At 40.6% G+C, this 19485-nt stretch overlaps 1 protein-coding gene across 4 annotated transcripts; it reads left to right on the top strand.

Annotated features, from left to right (window-relative positions):
- The first annotated feature begins 410 nt into the window (after window positions 1-410).
- Window positions 411-14356, top strand: LOC140381642 (C-type lectin domain family 18 member A-like). 4 transcript variants are annotated; one of them, XM_072465717.1, is made up of 12 exons: window positions 411-617; window positions 841-932; window positions 8421-8654; window positions 8730-8827; window positions 8904-9025; window positions 9790-9897; window positions 9964-10056; window positions 10784-10821; window positions 10918-11038; window positions 11127-11223; window positions 11509-11600; window positions 14211-14356. In XM_072465717.1, the coding sequence occupies exons 1-12, from the start codon at window positions 500-502 to the stop codon at window positions 14240-14242; spliced, it is 1245 nt and encodes a 414-aa protein (XP_072321818.1). In that variant the 5' UTR covers window positions 411-499; the 3' UTR covers window positions 14243-14356. The 4 variants fall into 4 exon arrangements, 3 of the variants coding, with proteins under 3 accessions (XP_072321818.1, XP_072321817.1, XP_072321816.1); XM_072465716.1 differs by having other exon boundaries at window positions 10715-10821; XM_072465715.1 differs by having other exon boundaries at window positions 9790-10056; window positions 10715-10821.
- Window positions 14357-19485: the final 5129 nt, after the last annotated feature.

Below are 19485 nucleotides of genomic sequence, written 5' to 3'. Positions count from 1 at the left end.
ACATGTCCATGGACACAAGCAGGTGGTGGAGCCAGAAAAGTTTCAGTTCATCTTTGAGTTACTTATTTTGCTACATCATTCAGCACATTTTAAATAACTCTGTAGTTCTGGAGGCTGTGTATTTAGATAGTCCACTCCGAGTCTTCTCCGTGCAGAACCTTGTGAAGGACCCCAGGGTTAACAATGGTCTCCCTGCTCAGTCATGCGGCATCAGTCATTGGTCATCACTGCTGGGAAGTGAGGATCGAGATGAGCAAGCGTTTAAAAAATACGCTCATATGTGGCCTTATTCTTTAGTTATTATTTTTAAATTTGTCAACGCCGTGAACATTGTGAGATGTGCATTGTACCTCTTGTACAATGTGTCGTGCTGTGAGGATCTTCCACTTGTTGCACATGGCTGCATCCTTCACAAAAAGAGGAGGAGGAGTTGGAGCAGGCTTAAGGGCGCTCTTTTGGACACTGTCTGTTAGTTCCTCATTCATCTCTGGACTTAACGATGGGCCTGATCTCAGCGTCACGATGTGTGGATGTATACGTTGCTTTCAGTCTATTGCCTGTGATTGTCTGCTCCAGATTACTTGTATCTACAAATCTCGAAGAATCCATGGATACCGGTAATGCACACAAGGGAAGGGCACAAGAGAGGCGTGTGTCTGCGCTTTCAGTCCTATTTACATTTAGACACAACTGTTACATTTAGACACAACTGTTGTCTTGTGGCCATGTTTTTCTTTCATATACCGGTATAGTTTTAGATAAAATAGTAACACCAACACACACACTTTCTTTGTCATTCTTGTTAAAATGTCTCTAAATATGTTTGTTTGATTCTTTCAGGCCTTGTACAGAAGTATCACCATAAGATTGTAGCTTTGCATAACAGACTGCGCAGTCGAGTCAGCCCCATGGCAGCCAACATGCAGAAAATGGTCAGTGGTATCTCTGAAAAACAAAATGCTTTTAGAGTGCTTACTCCGGTGACTGCAGGTGGTGTCGTTTTCCCTCCTGTGTGTAGTCTGCAGCCTCTGTCAAGGTTTAATCTATACCTACTGTATCCTCAGATAACAGAGGCCACATGAGGCAAACTAGAGCAAAAAGACTCTGGAGCTGAATGGAAGGTATGATAGATCGCTGACATGGACATAAAAGAATTGCAAGGCAAACGCATTGTATTTCATTGTAGTTTTTTACCAGATCGTGAAAGAAAATCAAATGAAAAATATGTTGAAGGAGTCTTTTGGCTCAGAGAAACAGGACTTTAATAGATATTTACAAATAAGAAGTTATAATTAAGAAATTAAACAAAGTAATGATTATAATTACCCTCCGACACAAATGTTCATTAAGGAATATAAATCAGAACTTTCAAGGGGAACAATATCTAAAGTATATAAATGCATTAATGACCTGACAGTCAATCTACTAAATATATCAAAATGAAATGGGAAAAAGAAAGTACTTTTTTTGCTGGGCGAGGAGTGGGAACATGTATTTACTTCACAATGGAAGGAATTCTGTTGGAAGAATGTAATCCGTTTCTTCATAACACCATGTCAGCGAGCTCATTATTCACAGGGAGGGGCTGAGTGGTTGCCAATATTCAAACCATTATCATGTGTTTTAGAACTGTCCTGTTGCGCAAAATATTGGACAGAAATTAACAATGCACTGCAGCTTGTTTATGACACCACCATCCCATATCCCACCTGTTCTATGTATTTGGGCCTCAAAACCCCTGCCAAGGACACAATAAATGGATATCTTATATACTTATGACTACTGGGAAGATGGTCATCATAAAAAAATGGATGACACAAAAGGCACCGATGTTGAAGGACTTTACCAACACCATAACTGACATGCGGAAAATGGAAAAAAATCACTCATGGACTCAACTTAGAAATGGAAAAATCTGACAGAAATTGGACTAAATGGGACTTTTATTTTGAACTTTATTTGCCTTAACTTTATTTTTAGTTGGACCCACCACCCTCCTAAAGTCTTATTTAAAATTTTACCTGATTTGTTTCTCTCTGGTCTTTATTTTTGTCTTTTCCCCCCCTCCCTCTCGTTGCTTCAATGAAGAAAAAAAATGGAAACATATCGTATAGTGTCCACTGTGAATGGCACAGTGCACCCAGGTCAAGTTTTTTGGGTAAAAGGTTAGATTTAAGTATATTTTAATGAGTTATTTTTCTGTTATTGACTGAATGTGTTTATTATTGTCTATTCAAAATCAAAATCAAAATACATTATGAATTAAAGGTACTTGTAATAATAAACTATGTGCAGGCTGTTTAAGTGATTGAATGTGAATTAATATGGAGAATTTGAAATGTTCATTGCTTTAGACTTTTATAATATAATGGGCAGAGTCAAGTATTTATCTTCCATGGGATAAAGTGCATCTCAAGGAAGGTGTGAGATTGAGGCAAGTGTTCCATCTTTTGTTCCTCAGTCATGCTATTCTTCTGATCATGCAGGGTTATAGATATATCTTTGACACTTTACTTGTTGGAGACTTTGTATTCTCTTTGCCCTCATTCATTTGGATTCATCTCCACTCAGTTTTAACCTTAATAACTCCCCTTTCCATCTCATCAAATCAAATCAAATCAAATCAATTTATTTTTGTAAGGCCCAAAATCACAACAACAGTTGCCTCTGAGGGCCACAGGGAGAAATGAATCAACAATGTCTGTGGTGGCGAGGGAGTCAGACAATGTCTGTGGTGGCGAGGGAGTCAGACAATGTCTGTGGTGGCGAGGGACGATGTCCCAGGGTCCTCTGTCCTTAGACTCTCCTTCTCGGCCAGGAAAAACTACAAAAAAAACCTCTTTGGGAAAAAAGCGTCGAAACCTTGAGGAGTTCCAGTGAAGGAGAGATCCGACTCTCACAGACGGACAGACGGACACGAGGGAGACTGGAGCTGGACCCACTCTTCAGGCAGATGAGGGACCGACTGAGGCGAACTGGAGCCACTCTTCAGGCAGATGAGGGACCGACTGAGTCGAGCTGGACCCACTCTTCAGGCAGATGAGGGACCGACTGAGGCGAACTGGACCCACTCTTCAAGCAGATGAGGGACCGTCTGAGGTGAACTGGACCCACTCTTCAGGCAGATGAGGGACCGACTGAGGCGAACTGGACCCACTCTTCAGGCAGATGAGGGACCGACTGAGGCGAACTGGACCCACTCTTCAAGCAGATGAGGGACCGACTGAGGCGAACTGGACCCACTCTTCAGGCAGATGAGGGACCGACTGAGGCGAACTGGACCCACTCCTCAGGCAGATGAGGGACCGACTGAGGTGAACTGGACCCACTCTTCAGGCAGATGAGGGACCGACTGAGTCGAGCTGGACCCACTCCTCAGGCAGATGAGGGACCGACTGAGTCGAGCTGGACCCACTCTTCAGGCAGATGAGGGACCGTCGGAGTCGAGCTGGACCCACTCTTCAGGCAGATGAGGGACCGTCTGAGTCGAGCTGGACCCACTCTTCAGGCAGCTGAGGGACCGTCGGAGGCGAGCTGGACCCACTCCTCAGGCAGATGAGGGACCGTCGGAGGCGAGCTGGACCCACTCCTCAGGCAGATGAGGGACCGTCGGAGGCGAGCTGGACCCACTCTTCAGGCAGATGAGGGACCGTCGGAGTCGAGCTGGACCCACTCCTCAGGCAGATGAGGGACCGTCGGAGGCGAGCTGGACCCACTCTTCAGGCAGATGAGGGACCGTCGGAGGCGAGCTGGACCCACTCTTCAGGCAGATGAGGGACCGTCCACACAGGGCAGGGACCACTTCACCAGGAGAGGGACATCTGGGTCCACAGGTCCTCAGGAGTGAGAGAAAGAAAAGAAGGCGGTGAACAGTTTGCAAGTGGAATTAAAAAATAAATATTGTTTGATAGCATAAGTAGTCAGAAGAAGAGGATAGTGCTCAAGCTGCCATACTTCCCCCAGCATAGTTACTCCTAGGGCAGCGTAGCTAAAGCTGTGGGTTTATGTTTCTGTTCCTAACTAGTCTGACCATAAGCGATTTCGAAGAGGAACGTTTTAAGCCTGGACTTAAATGTCAGCATATTTAACATGGGTCGGGAGCTGATTCCATAACACAGGAGCTTGGTAGCTAAACGCTCTACCTCCTACAGTACTTTTAGAGACTCTTGGCACCACCAGAAGGCCAGCATTCTGAGAGCGAAGAGCTCTGTTTGGATGATATGGTTCTATAGCATCTTTTAGGTAGGATGGGGCCATGTCATTTATGGCTTTGTAGGTCAAGAGTAGAATTTTAAATTTGATTCTAAACTCGACAGGGAGCCAGTGAAGAGACTTCAGCACTGGCGTAATGTGCTCTCTTCTTTTTGTTCCTGTTAGTAATCTTGCTGCTGCATTTTGAACCAGTTGAAAGCTTTTTATGGAGCTTTTAGGACACGCTGCAAGCAGGGAGTTACAGTAGTCTAATCTAGTCGTTACAAATGCATGGATAAGTTTTTCGGCATCACTTTTAGGCAGGATTCTTCTGATTTTGGCTATGTTGCGCAAATGGAAATAGGCTGTTTTACAAGCTTGATTTATATGAGCTTTAAATGAGAGCTCCTGGTCAAATAAGACTCCAAGGTTTCTTACAGTAGAACTGGAGGCTACACTGACATTGTCCAGTGTGACTATCTGCTCAGATAGAGCGTCTCGTAGATGCTTAGGGCCAAGCACAATGACCTCGGTTTTTTCAGGGTTAAGAAGCAGGTAGTTTAGTGTCATCCAGGTTTTTATCTCCTTCACACAAGTACTAAGTCTGTCTACTTGATCGCTCTGATCAGGTTTCATTGATAAATACAGCTGAGTGTCATCTGCATAGCAGTGGAAGTTAATGCCATGCTTTCTGATAATGTTGCCTAATGGCAGCATATAAAGAGTAAACAGAATTGGACCGAGTACCGAACCTTGTGGCACACCGTAAATTACTTTAGAGCAAGGTGAGGAGCTCTTGTTTACATTAACAAATACCTGTACCTATCAGATAAATAGGATTTAAACCAGCTGAGGGCTGTTCCTCCAACACCTACATCACATTCTAACCTCTGCAGTAGAATGTTGTGGTCAATGGTGTCAAACGCTGCGCTGAGGTCCAACAGAACCAGGATTGAGACCAGTCCATCGTCAGCGGCTAATAACAAATCATTTGTGACTTTAACCAGTGCAGTTTCAGTGCTGTGGTGGGCTCTGAACCCTGACTGGAAAACTTCAAATAAGTTATTGTCCTGCAGGTGGCGACAAAGCTGTTTTACTACAACTTTTTCAAGGATTTTAGAGACAAAGGGAAGATTTGAAATAGGTCTGTAGTTTACCAATAGGTCGGGATCTAGATTAGGCTTTTTCAGAAGAGGTTTAATGACTGCATGTTTGAAGGACAGTGGAACATAGCCACTTTCGAGTGAAGTATTTATTATATTAAGAATAGGGTCTATAATTAGGGGGAGAATGTCTTTGAGGAGTCTGCTTGGAATGGGGTCTAGGACACAAGTTGAGCTTTTAGAGGACATAATGGCTGAAGTTATCTCTGCTTGATCAACAGCTGTGAACCTTTCTAAGTTTACAGGTGGATTTATATGGGACGTTAGATTTACAGCTTGGGCTAGTTCAGGGCTAATAGCGGGGGTAATTTCATCTAATTTATCTCTGATTGTTTTTATTTTATTGTTAAAAAATAGGAGGAAATCATCAGAGCTAAGTGTAGCTGGGATTGAGGGCTCTACTGCACTGTGACAGTTTGTTAGCCTAGCTACAGTGCTGAAAAGGAATTTAGTGTTACTTTTGTTGACTTCTATTAGATTTGAATAATATCTGGTTTGGGCCTTACGCAGAGCCTGCTTATAGGACAGCAGGAAACTTTTCCATGTTTTTAGGGATTCTTCTGTGTGAGAGCGACAAAATAATCCCTCTAACTTTCTAACTCTTTGTTTATGTGAACGCAGTTCTTCGTTGTACCATGGGGAGGCGCGCTTTGGCCTAATGACCTTCTGTTTTAACGGCGCTACAACGTCAAGAGCAGACTTCAGAGAATTCATGGTCAAGTCGACACATTGATCACTTAAACTGGGACTAAAACTATTCTCAGCAGGATCACATGACATGTCACTGAATATTGGCTCTATTATTTCTTTGAATTTTGAGATAGATTTTTCAGATATTGTCCTTTTCATTATAACTTTATTTTGTGGGACTGGATGATCTTTAAGAATAAACTGAAAGGTAATTAGGAAATTATCTGACAATATAGGGTTTTGAGGGAGGACAATGAGGTCACTAATCTCTGTTCCATACGTTAGGACAAGATCCAGAGTGTTCTTATGAGTGTGAGTCAGTTTATTTACATTCTGAGTGAAACCAATGCTGTCTAACAAGGCGCTGAAGGCATTACTGAGAGCGTCATCACTCATGTTCACGTGGATATTAAAGTCTCCAGCTATAACTATTTTATCCCAGGCTAACACTAAGTTTGACATAAAGTCAGAAAACTCTGTTAAAAACTCTGAATAGGGACCAGGAGGTCGGTAGATAACTATGAACAAAACTCCTTTTTGGTTTTTCATATTTGGACATGTGATCGACAGCATAAGGCTTTCAAATGAGTGAAATGCATTGTTAGTTTTAGGGCTCATGAGTAGGCTTGAGTGTGAGATCACTGCCACACCACCACCTCGGCCTGTGCTCCTGGCGGTCTGAAAGTTAACATGGGTGGGTGGGGTGGACTCATTTAGTCTGACGTAGTCGTCTTGTTGAAGCCACGTTTCAGTTAGAGCTAGAAGATCTATGTCACTAATTAATTCATTAACTAAGAGCGATTTGGAGGAAATTGCTCTAATGTTTAGCAGTCCACATTTTACGTGTTTATTCATTTGTATATTTGTGTCATTTGTGATTGTTATTTTCCTTAAGTTATTTGGTCTGACGCCTGAAACATTTTTTCTGAGATGTGACTCTGAGATCTCATATTGCCTCATCATATCTGCGCGCCAGTCCCATCTGCCTGTGATTACAACCAAAACGTATTGTCAGATTATGAAACGCACAATGCTCCGTGTCCCCTCTGGTCCGAGTTTGAGTTTTGCGTCCGGACGGCCCATCACTTTGTCATAGATTACATACTCTAAGCAGACATACAGACTCCAGCCTTTCTCTTCAGCCTCAGAGAACTGTTCAGAGCAGATAAGGAGGTAATGAGAAAAAAGAGGATGCATATAATCATTCTGCTCTCCAGAATCTGGTATTACAGGTAATTTCCCAAAGAAAACCCTCGGAGGAGCTCTGTCAGACTGAAGAGGCTTATTAAAGAAAGCTCTGATAAACGTTAACCTCTTGGTGTGGCGTTTTTGTGTCTAATCTTATTTTTCTACTGTCAGAGCATTGTGAAGAATTATTCTGAACTTATTAGAAAGTCTCTAAGGCTATTATTTTTAGATAAAGAATAATGTTTAAGGACTAAAAAATGTTTTTGCCCTTTTCTTACTGATGCTGGTTTTCATGGAGCTCCTGAGGCTAAGTAGTATTATAAGGTCAGACCATAGCTTTGAAAGCAGAAGATTAAAACGGAATATTTACTTTTCATGTGCAAATCACACACTCAAAGATGTGACCTTATTATAACCTATAATACGATAAATATTATGAGACATATCAGAACACGTGACATGTCCCGCCGGTAACAAAAATCTTTTTCTCGATATCATAGCTATTTGTTTGTTATATTTAGGTATTGAGGGGCGAGCAATATGTAGAAAAATGATCAACTTTCCCGCCCACTTCGAAATTTGTTGTGGTGGTAAAGTAAATTTCTCTTCAATTTTTTCTATAAGTATTACACAAATTCAAATATGAAGAATTTAAGGGCGTGATGAAGGCTAAACTGCTCTGTGGTAGCTAATGTCCATAACGCTCCTAAAACACATGTAAAACTTAAAATTCCTAATTCTTAAAGTGTTTTAATAACATAGGAGATTATATATAAAACTATAGGTCTTGTGCTCATTACTTGCAACATGATTAGCAAATCATTTAATATTTATATATTTTTTCAAATTGTACTTTGGCGCACCATCGGTGAGCGGTCACTGTGGAGCTCCACCCGGCTCCTGAAAGTGCATACTTCTCTTTGATTGGCTGTTCAGTTGGAGGAGTGGAGAAGCGTTTTGTGGAATCACATCATCAGATGATCACAGGGATCAGATTACATGGCATTACATTTTTGTCATCATACGACATTCCCCTAGGCCTAGAAGTATTATGTGTATATTATATTATTTTTGCCAGATTAAGCTGGTGTCTTCTCAACACACACTCCTCTGCACATCATATCTGGCTGAATGATCTGTCTTGCCAATTATTGTCTTTTATCTTAATGATTTCCATATCGTTTGCAGGAATGGAGTACGGAGTTGGCTGAACAGGCTGAAGAGTGGGCAGCTCTGTGTGACAGCAGTGCCCCTTCTCAGCAGCTCTCCTCGTTTCGACACATCGGCTTTAACACTCGCCTGTCTGAGCATGGCAGGGTCTCCTTTACCAACGCCATTGACACCTGGTTCAACGAGGGACAACACTTCATATATTCAACTGGACAGTGTCAGAATCATAGGACCTGCAAACATTACACACAGGTACAAAATAATCCTTTGTCTTCACTAATGTCCAACTTCAATAATATTGTATCAACTGGTCATTGTGTGCTGCAGCTTGTGTGGGCCACTTCCAGACATGTCGGCTGTGCAAGTCATCTGTGTTTGAAGAATAATACTGAGTGGGACATATTTGTCTGTGCATACTACCCAGGGTAAAAATCTGTATATTCACGTTATTTGATACTCACTATTCTCATGACAAATAGAGTGATTCAATGTGTTTTTAAGGGGGAACTGGGAGGTGAATGGGCAGCTGGTGAGGCCTTATCGGACAGGACAGTACTGCACCCTCTGCACCTCCTCCATGTCCGGTTGCTTTAAACTATGGGATCACATTGGTGGATTATGTGGTGAGTCATCAGACGAGAACTCCTGCTGTTGTCACATTTGAACTAGGGACTAGTTCCTTTATTCTTATCGGCCAATATCGAGCAATGTTACTGTTAGATATATCAATATTAGGCGCTGATCATTTTTGGGCTGGGCCTCTGTGTGTGCCCATGTGTCATTCCCAGATTGTCGTCAGTGCGTTTAGATTTGTCTTTTTGAACTAACTAATTAGTAAAATGTTTGGGATGCGTCGCAATTCGTAAATGTCACGCTACATGTCAAACACATGTGTCGATCCATCTCGATGCGAAATTGAGAGATGCGTGCTGAAAAACAACAGCCATCCACTGACAGCCAGCTGAACACACCAGATGCATCACAGAAGGAGAACTGCACCAGAACAGAGCGCGTGCACAAAACAGAGCGTGGTCAACAGCGCGTAAGTGTTTCTAACAAGTAAATCTGACATATAGTAACATTTCATATGAAGAAGATGTAGCCTGAATGTAAAAAAAAAGGTCTTGAATCGTTACACTCCTTTTGTTTGCTATGGACTTTAAAATCAAAATATTGATATTTTCTAATATCGGTTACCGACTGGTATTGGTTCACACACACACACACACACACATACACACACAAAAAATGTTATGAGAGTTTGTTTGTTTGTTTGTTTGTTTGTTTGTTAAAAGCTCCTTCCCTGCCAGTTTCCTGCATTGATTTTCCAGTATCTTCAACTTTGCCCATCCAAGCTTCTTGTTTTTCTTGTTTTTTGTTGATGTAGAAGTTCCCAAAAATCCATGTCGCATGAACTGTGGTCATCATGGACGTCTCAATGTGCCTCTGTGCAAATGCCACTGTGATGTGGGTTTCACTGGTCGGTTTTGTCAAGGTATGACATCTATAGGCACGGTACGGCGATTGATGTATATATTAAGTGTGGTAATCTTTCTTACAGTGAGGTGCAATACACTGTGTGTACATGGACATTTTAAGGAGGAGGAGTGTTCCTGTCAGTGTGATATTGGCTATGCTGGAGCTGGATGTTCTGGTCAGTACAAAATGATCTCCCTAAATGTTTGCCTGGGGGCGGGACCAAACTTAAATTGCAACATACTCTTTCCTATTCACAAGTTGAAGCCTAATTTTGGCTCAAAATCATAACACACAGAAACACATCCAACTTTTCATTTACTTCCTGTTGATGAATCTGGGTAACTGCTGGATTCATCTTTTTTAAACTAGTCTACATGAAACATACATACCTACATACATAAATACACAAATTAATAAGATTTAAAAAACTTATAGTATAAAAAGTATAGTAAATGGAATAAATATTATTGTAAAATTGTTTTATTAGAGTGTGGAATGGCAGTGTAAAAAGGTGGGTCAGGCCTGATTACTGTATTTTAATATTTTGCTTTTTAAATACATTAAATGAAAATGAAATGTTATTCATACATATTCATAGTTTCCATCAGTAAATTACATTCTTAGCTAATCTTTTGTATTGAGATTACTAGGCTTGTTTTCCTATGACTCTTATTGGAAAATACAACCACAGCAGATTGTTTGCTTTGATTGACATGGCTCGCTAAGTCAGACAAAAAGCCTATGACATTAAGAAATCCCCATTTGGATTTCTATGAATGTCTTATTTTCATGTAAACATTTCGCCCTGTGACGGTGTGTTCTTGTCTCAACAGAAAAAGTCCAGTTTCCTCTCAGTAAGTGCCACATATTGATTGATGAAGAGTGTTTCACCATTTCCTCAGAAGCTTCCACCTACTACAGAGCCAAGAGCCGCTGTCAGGTGAGAGACAGGTGTGTGTGGTTTTCTCTTTGCTGTTATCTGCTGCTTTTCCTTCACATGTGATACTGACAGATTAACCATGCTTTGAATTACCAGGAAAGAGGAGGCACGCTTGCTCATATCTACAATCAGAAGGTTCAGGATATATTGGCTTTTTATCTCTTAGAGGAAGCCAATGAAGTGACCACGAGCTCTGATGTACAAAACATCTGGATTGGTACTGTGTTTTGTGTCATTATACCAACTCTACAATATCATTGGGCATCATCAATAAGATAAAATAAAACAAACATTGTGTTGTATAGGTCTGACATTCAGGCCTCCAAAAGACTCATTTCGCTGGGACAGAGGGGACATGCTCACGTTTAGCAGTTTTGCTTTTGGACAACCTGACAACCAAGGGTAAGTGACATCCTATAGCATAAGTAACTTCAGGCATAAATCACTTACAGCACTAACTGACTGAATAATAGTATTCACTGATTTGATTAAAAAAGTAGTATAAATTTGATAGAAATGGACTATTTCCCCCTCTAAAATTAAAGCATAATTATTATTTGTTTGTATTCCTACCTGAATAATCCAGATTGCTAATTAAGTGAAGAATGTTTGTGCTACATTGCCCTCTACTGGTGATGTATAAACAAAATCCCCACACTAATTCAATGTCACCTTCCTCTTTTTCAGTTTTGGGAACTGTGTGGAGCTACAGGCATCAACAGGCTTTAACTGGAATGACCAGCGATGCAAAACTCACAACAGATACATCTGCCATTATGGTAACAATGATCAATGACAATGACTCAGTTTTGACTGATTTGTACCTGAAGATCAAAGTAGATCATCACATGTTCAATACTTTAGTTTAGGTTTAGTCCCAAAATTTGGGACTAAACCTGAAACTAAACTTAACAGAAACAAAACCAGGAATAAAAGAATAAATATAGCCGCAAGCGGCAATGATCGGCCCTCGCCACGCCGCCGCCACGCCGCCGCCACACCGCAAGAGGAGGGGGCGCTAACGCGCCCCAATTGTCCTTTTATTACGCCTACTGCTGAATCTGTGACGCTGTCACATCTTCTCCCCTTTGTTTTACCATCAAAAAGCTATTTTATTTTGAATTCTTGGCAAAATGTGCAGCTTTGCCGCACAGACACCGTGACTCTTTGAATGAAAATGTGGATAACTTTTGATGGTCCACACCTGAAGATGAGTCTCACCAAATTTCAGGTTAATATGTCTAACGCCCTGGGAGGAGTTTGTGAAAGTCTAAAGTGTAAACATGTTCTGGCGATTTCCCCATTGGAATAACATGAAAGGTTTCGGTCATCGTTACGGCAACGCCATAACAATTATGACATGGGTCTCATTGACTTTTTTGATGGGGATGCTAAAATTGAGTTGTGTGTCAAATTTCATATAATTTCGCAAAACTAAACATTTAACCTCCATATAAAATCTGTAGGGGGCGCTGTGGCGCCAAATGAATTTATTTCACTTCAAGTAGGTTTAGGGCAAAGAGTTTAACAACTGATTCTAATTTGACGCAATTCGGACTTTATCTGCGCAAACGGCAGAAATTTTAAATATGGGAGATTTCTGAAATTCTAGCTACAGTTTGCGGCTTCGCCGCACCGAGACCGTGAGAGGTATCAATGTAATTTGGATAACTTTTGATGTCCCACTCCTCAGTAGCATTTTCACCAAATTTCAGCTTTTTAGGGCCAACGCCCTGGGAGGAGTTCGTAAAAGTACGACGTTTGGAAAAACTCCGAAGTCATGTTCAGCCATTTTTGAAGCAATATGGCCGACATTTGGTTGGGCGGACGGCGTTGCCGTAATAATATTTTTTACTTCTCTTGTCACCATCTACCTCTGCGCCAAATTTCATGATTCTACGATCAGATTTTTTTTGGGTCATTTCCCATCTCTCAATGCATTTTTGGTACATTTGGGGGCGCTGACGCGCCAATTTTTTTTATTTTAGAAAAGGGAAATAGCCAGAATGTAGAGAGGCACGATTTTTAGAGGTGTGAACATTTTTGTGACTTTTCGTCAATGTTCACTGGGTGAAAAATAGGGGGGTTGGTCCCGAGAAGAAGAAGAAGAAGAAGAAGAAGAAGAAGAAGAAGAAGAATATTCCGATGCGAAAACAATGTTTCCCATTTTTCAAATATCATAAACTATACATTTTCGGAAAGCGCTCGCGCTTTCCTACCTCATGGTGTGGGTCCCTGGTCACTGACGGGTACTTTCGTTAATTTTGAGTGGGCTCCGCCCACTTTGTGTTTTTGGCCCTCTATACAGTAATAATGTTCAATTTTTGCATTACATGCTTATATGCACGGAACATGCAAGAGATGGGGAACGTATTCGTGAGCTACTTAGGGCAAATGAGTGCTTTATATTGGGATGACGCGCTCGTTTAGTGCGCACTTTTGCACGGGCTTTGCCCGTTTACAACGGTAATGTTCCATTTTCCTACTATTAATTAGTATGCACGGGGCGTGCGTGAGTGAAGGAGTGCGTTAGTGAGTGTTTGGAAGTGGGCGAGCGCTTCGCGCTCGATTTCGTACGCACTACGTGCGCACTTTTGCAGCCGTGCTTCGCACGGCCTTACGAGATTAATAGGCCTCTCGCCAGCTTGTGGCGCTCGGGCCTAATTAAACCAAGTCTACATTGAGAATAAACCAGGACAAAACCAAGACCAAACGAGGACCAAACGAGGGAAAAACCAGGGCCGAAGCTGAACCAGATTACATGTTAATGAAACGTAGAGTAGCAACAATAAAACTGATCCAAAATTCTTGTGCTCATGGTATTTACATGTTTCCAATTGCATCCACTAGAAATAATTTGAAAATCACTTCATTATTGATTATCGACGTTTACACAAAACTAAAACGTCTGGTTTTAAACGCAGCACTTTGTCAGTCAATACAAATACACTCCCCATCAGCCTGACTGTGATCAATACTGTACCAGCTCAACAAAAGGCCAGTGTTTTGGACACACACTTAACTCTCATTGATTAAAAGACGTGATGTGATGATGGGGCTGTGAAGCTACTGTCACACACTGGTAATCTGCTATTGATCACTCAATGTGCTTTGCACTGACTTGTGTTACAACATTGAGAAAATAATGCCTTTTGAAAATATTTGAAGCTGTCTGTTATCATATCAGTAATTACTTCTGAAAATGTACTTATTTTAGTCAGACGACATTTGCTAGTGAGATGTATTTACCATGAGATGTATTTACCCTTTGAGGTCTTGGGTCCAGCCAAGGCAATTTAAACCGTGAATCATAGATCACTTTTCCAAATGAGTCTCAGTTGAATATTGCTTTGTTGCTTGTTATGGTAAAATTGTGTTTTTCTCCACAGCTCTGGAGGATATGGCTCAGTGGGACAGGTAGCAAAAGCACAACACAAGTGTATGTATTTTGAGGTTCCTGGATCGTATGAGGGATCTCTACGATATATGGTGTATACTGTCTAAGATTCACAAAAATAAATCTGATGTTATCATTGAGACAGTAATAACTGTGTCTTTACATATCATTTTCAGCAGTCAACAGCCCTGTGGCAATTTGGTTTTTTTTCTTTGGCTTATACTGAGTATAAAAATACAACATAGTTTAATTAATACATTATTCATCTCTTATGTGGTTGTTCATTGCTCATCTAATTTATATGCATGCTTTTCATTTGGTTTGTTACGACAGCATTAAAACAATAGTAAATTCAGTACCTTGGACAGCGACACAGCTTTTTTGATAAAATAGAGATACTTTCGAGTCCATTTGTAAGTGAGATTAGCCTCTGTCAGAAACATACCACAATTACAAATTAAACTGTAACCTACTTTGTCTGCATACTGTAACTGTATATTTCAATCTATTACTATGTATTATGATACATTTAATTTCCCCTAATCTAAGGCACAACAGAAAATCTCTATGCTGCTGTGAAGTAACAAAAACACTGTAAATATGGGCTCTGAGGGAGCGGCGCAGTCCTCTAAACGTTTTCTGCTGATTTGCGCCTCGTGTTTTGTGTCGTTCAGTACTGCATTAGTGCGGCTCCTCGCCTCAGCCTTAGCTGCGCCTGTGTAGCTCCCCGCTGGTCTCATGGTGCCCCCTGATAAGCCGCTGCTGCCGTGGGGTTCAGAATGGTGCTGGTGGCAGTGGAATTAGCTTCTATTGTGATGATAATGACAGTGATACTCCTGCCCCCGTCCAACTCCGACCAGCCATTGTATGGAAACAGGAATGCAATTTCTCCTCCAGCGGCAAGCCACAATCCTCAGTAAGAGTGAAAGGTCCCTAAATGACTCTCTATTCAGGCAGGGCTGAGGGGCCAGGAGCCAATTAAAGTGGGCGCAGCAGAACAGTGCCATCCCTGAGACCTGAGGCTGCCTCTAAACACACACATTAAGCAACACTCTGACATCCACAGACAAGGGATGTGTTAACCTCACAAATACAGTCCAGTCCAATACAGACGGTTTGAATTAATGTAACAAACAAAGTGTTATATGCTACAGTATGTCTATTGTCCTATGAACTACAATAAAATTTAAAAAATTCAACAATACCAGTATTGGGTTTAGAGCTGTACTTGCACTGAGCCCATTTTCTGCTATCAGATACTCGACACATTATTAGCTTTGAAAATCTAATTACATTGCAATAGAATACACTTCCAATGCTGTTGGTATTACTACTGCTTCCAATAAAATAGATTAGATCACATTAGATCTAATTTGCTTTATAAAGGATTAAATTAATAATTGTGATTCAAAATGCGATTTAACTGTAAGAACTAAAAAAAAAAAATTCAGTTCAATTTACACTCCAAAAACGTAAACCTACATGCAAAGTACTTTTTATCTGACTGTTTATAGATTGTTCATAATATCTTTACTTTTTCAGTCAGAGAGTTTGGTTTGATAAGGCTAGTGACAGTGAGATATTTTAATCCAGTGTTTTTCAAACTTTTTTGATTTGAGTGCACACTATTTTTTTTGGTTGAAATCAGTACCAAAATACACCTTACCAAAAGAAAGTTGTATGATGTAGTAACTATTGTCCATACTACTGCCTAGTTCCTTGGTCTCCAGTAGGCAATATGGTCTGGCCCGTGACCCAGTTTCCCATAATTAAAAATATATTTCATTTTTTCGCGTCGCATCCACACAACGCTCTGCTCTGCTCGGCACGTGACTGTGCATGTGGCCTTGTGACAGCTCGCCTTTTATTTCAAGGCACACCTGGCAATATTCTTTGGTTTTAGTTGGAAAAACAAAGTATTAGCCAATGTGAATGAAAGTGAATCATTGTCAATCATTTAGAAAAATGAGTAAATTGTAACTGTGCTGATCAGAAAAAAGATTTCATCGATGTTTACAAGAGTGATAAAATAAAGTAAGGTGGCCAGGGAGTTTGGTTCAGACAATTTGCTGAATATCTCTCTTCCCTCTTCACCCTCATGATACTTACTGAAACTATATACTTTCTGACCAATTTTGCTCCAGCACTACCCATGCAGTTTTCAAAGTTTAGTCAAACATGCTGATTGTTCACTCGCCTGTAACAAGGTGTGCAGATGCGAGCGCTCATCAACTGCAGGATTTGTCTCTTATTGTAAATGTGTTTAAGCATCTCGTGAAGCCTGCAATCAGTCCCCAATTACGACTCTTTACATCTCACCGAGAAAATGCAGCTGTTCTGGGATCTAATGATACAGGAGGTGGAGAGAGTTTGTGGAGATGATCGCTGCAGACTGAATCACAGGGTAATTTCTAATCATCCAAACACTTCACAGAAACACTTAATGTGAGTGCACCCCTCCACCTGCTTGTGTCTTCCTCTCCGAGTGTTTCTGTGGCTGGAACTTCCTCCTGCTGTAATCATTAAAGACTGGTGTTGGCTCCTATGTTGTCTGACTTTTCTTTTGTGGACGTTACTACAAGCCAATGCCAGCTTTTGTCCAAGGTTAAAAAGAAAACAAAAAGGTAACAACAAACTGGAATGCAAATTGTTAATTCTAAGTGATACATGATCTGCTGTGATGACTCGGTATGAGTAAAAGAAAAACTATTACTCTCCATCTTCACATGCACCTGATTCAAATAGACTGAAGATAAATCATTTTCTGTTTAAAATTAATTGATTTTTACAGACTGTACTCAGTCTAACCACAGTGCTGCACCATTTGTTCCCTTCCCTCAATAAACATTAAACTCTTATTTGCCTTATCTAATATAGTATTTGTCTTTCTCTCTCTCTCTTCCATTGTGTGGCTGGTTAGTGTGCGCTTTGTCTTTTTCATTTTCTCCTTTCACCGCCGTCGCTATTGAAAAGTGCACAGCCACAGCATTTGGATGCAAGATGAACTTTGATAAGAGTTAATGAGAAAACAGCTTTGTGCAGGCAAAGAATAGCTAGAGCTGCACTCAAGAGCCTCCTCACACTGAAATGGAGCATGAAAACATGCTGTACTAATCCATGAACCATGGACTAGAAGAAGGGAAAATGTATGAAGCAATGTTTGACTACAAATTCTCATGGGGTCATTAATGGTCTTGGCATCTTTTTAACCGTGAAGGTCACTTACAGTTTTATCATTGGAATTACAAACATCTTAAAAGTTTCTGCTGCAGGGTCTACATCCACTATGGCTTTTCCCCCTATCTCCAAACAGACAAGCATATGCCCCAAACCTTGAGGTCAGGTCTGTGGAGAGGAATGCATAGATTATATATAGATAAATAGACTGTAATCTGTAATAGCTAAGTTTAATGTTATACTGCAAAAAATTCCATGCAAAGTAATGATATCTCCATGAATACAAGCAGATGGCAGACCCTCCACTGGGAAAGTGATGTTGTGCACCATTTAAGTCTATTTGACTCCTGTTTTTCTAATTACGACTTAGTTTGGTGGTATCAAACAAATATATATTATTATCATATCTTTCAGAGTTTTTGAATAAAGTTGCAGTTTGTGGAAAAAGTTTGAAAAATAAAACTGTGCTGAGTTCTTAAACAGAATCAATTTATGTGACAGAAATGACCTTGAAAACAGGGATAATTTACACTTAACTGACACAATTTTTTGGCAGTTTAAACAATGAAATAAAGGTGTTATCAGGTAATAATTATTTTCAAATGATAACTGTGTTGTTTTCTTTTCTTTTCTTTTTTTTCTGCCCAGAAGGCAGAAAAAAAAAAGACAGGAAAGGTGAGTGTGAAAAAAAAGACAGGAAAGGTGAGTGTGAAATGGGGGATGAGAAAAAAGGGAGGACATGAAGTACATTGTCGGAGTCGGGATTTGAACTCATGACACTGCGGCCGGCTGCACTTGGAGCCTGGCATACGTGTGCTGGGACTTAACCGCTCAATCACCGGGCATCCCTTGGCTCTTGTTTTCAGTATAGTTGCTAGGTAACGGTTGTGAAATTACCTCTATCTCATATTTACTGCTCATGTTCAACCAGGAAGTAACATTATAAACTTTACAGAAATTGTCAAACTGGGGACAAATAGGCGAAAATAAGTGTTTAGTAAAATGTTGTTCACTAAATGTTTGTGAAATGTGTAGTCTAACCTGTCATATAGACTTTAATGTCATCTCACATAGGATGCCCCTCAATCAAAACAGTCCTATGTTGTCGTTAATGTTATACTAATGATTGATTGATTTTTTAGTTAGTTTCCCTTTGGGGGCTCTCTCTCAGACCAACATAGTAAACAAACATTTGTTTTTAAGGTTTTGCATGGTAAACGAAAGGTACAATTGTAAAAAAAAAAAAAAATATCTGCCTCTACGTGCAACTTCACAACTGTATAAAGACAGTAGTAAAGAAAACGAAATAATAATTTAACCATTCCACTACTGATCATCTACTGAATCAAATGTGGATTCACAGTGACAATTCACAAAATGTATGTGTTTAAGTGTTTGGTATTTCGAGAGGAACAGAGAACAAAGTCGTATGAGAAATTCTGACCATCTGTAGTGAAGCACTGGTGCACAGCATGAATGAATGTGAGAGGGAGCGCGCTTCGCAGTGATGTCAGATCTTAATTGAAAATGACAGCTTCAATTAAAAATGTAATCATTCTGTCCGTTTTCTAATTAAAAGCGCGACGACTGATAGTTTTGAGTCATTAACTTCAAAGAGTGCTGCAGCCTTGGAGGGGAGTGGATCATTTTGAGAGTTGCTGTGGCACTAAGGATGGGGATAATCAGCTAACTTCTCAGACAGACACTGAGCACCATTACATAAACTAGAACTAAAAGGACGGTGCTTTGACCTGCATAAAGCACATCCTCCACTGTTATAATGGGCCAGCTTTAGGACACACTGCCTTTGTCATGAGTCCTCTCTACCCATGGTAGTGGCACAAACCTTCTTTAACAAGCTGGGGACAAATACAGACACATTACTGCCGCCACAAGCGCCTTTTGTAAGGTTTGTATCTGGGTCACTTTCATCCAACTGAATTTCCTCACCTTAGACAAAGAAAGTTGGACTTTTCAATAATTGTTACGTTGCCATTGTGACAGGAATGCAGGTAAGGTTGTATCACCCTTCAACCCTCACTTGGGGATGTATACAGAACAGAGACTTCACGCTTTGAAGACAATGTGGG

This window comes from Eucyclogobius newberryi, unplaced genomic scaffold, assembly GCF_026437365.1.
Source record: "Eucyclogobius newberryi isolate DKJ021-1_F unplaced genomic scaffold, fEucNew1.0.hap1 SCAF_5, whole genome shotgun sequence".
In the NCBI taxonomy this organism is placed as follows: domain Eukaryota; kingdom Metazoa; phylum Chordata; class Actinopteri; order Gobiiformes; family Gobiidae; genus Eucyclogobius; species Eucyclogobius newberryi.
Note: the sequence above shows the minus strand (reverse complement) of the source record. Positions and strands in the feature narration are given on the sequence as shown.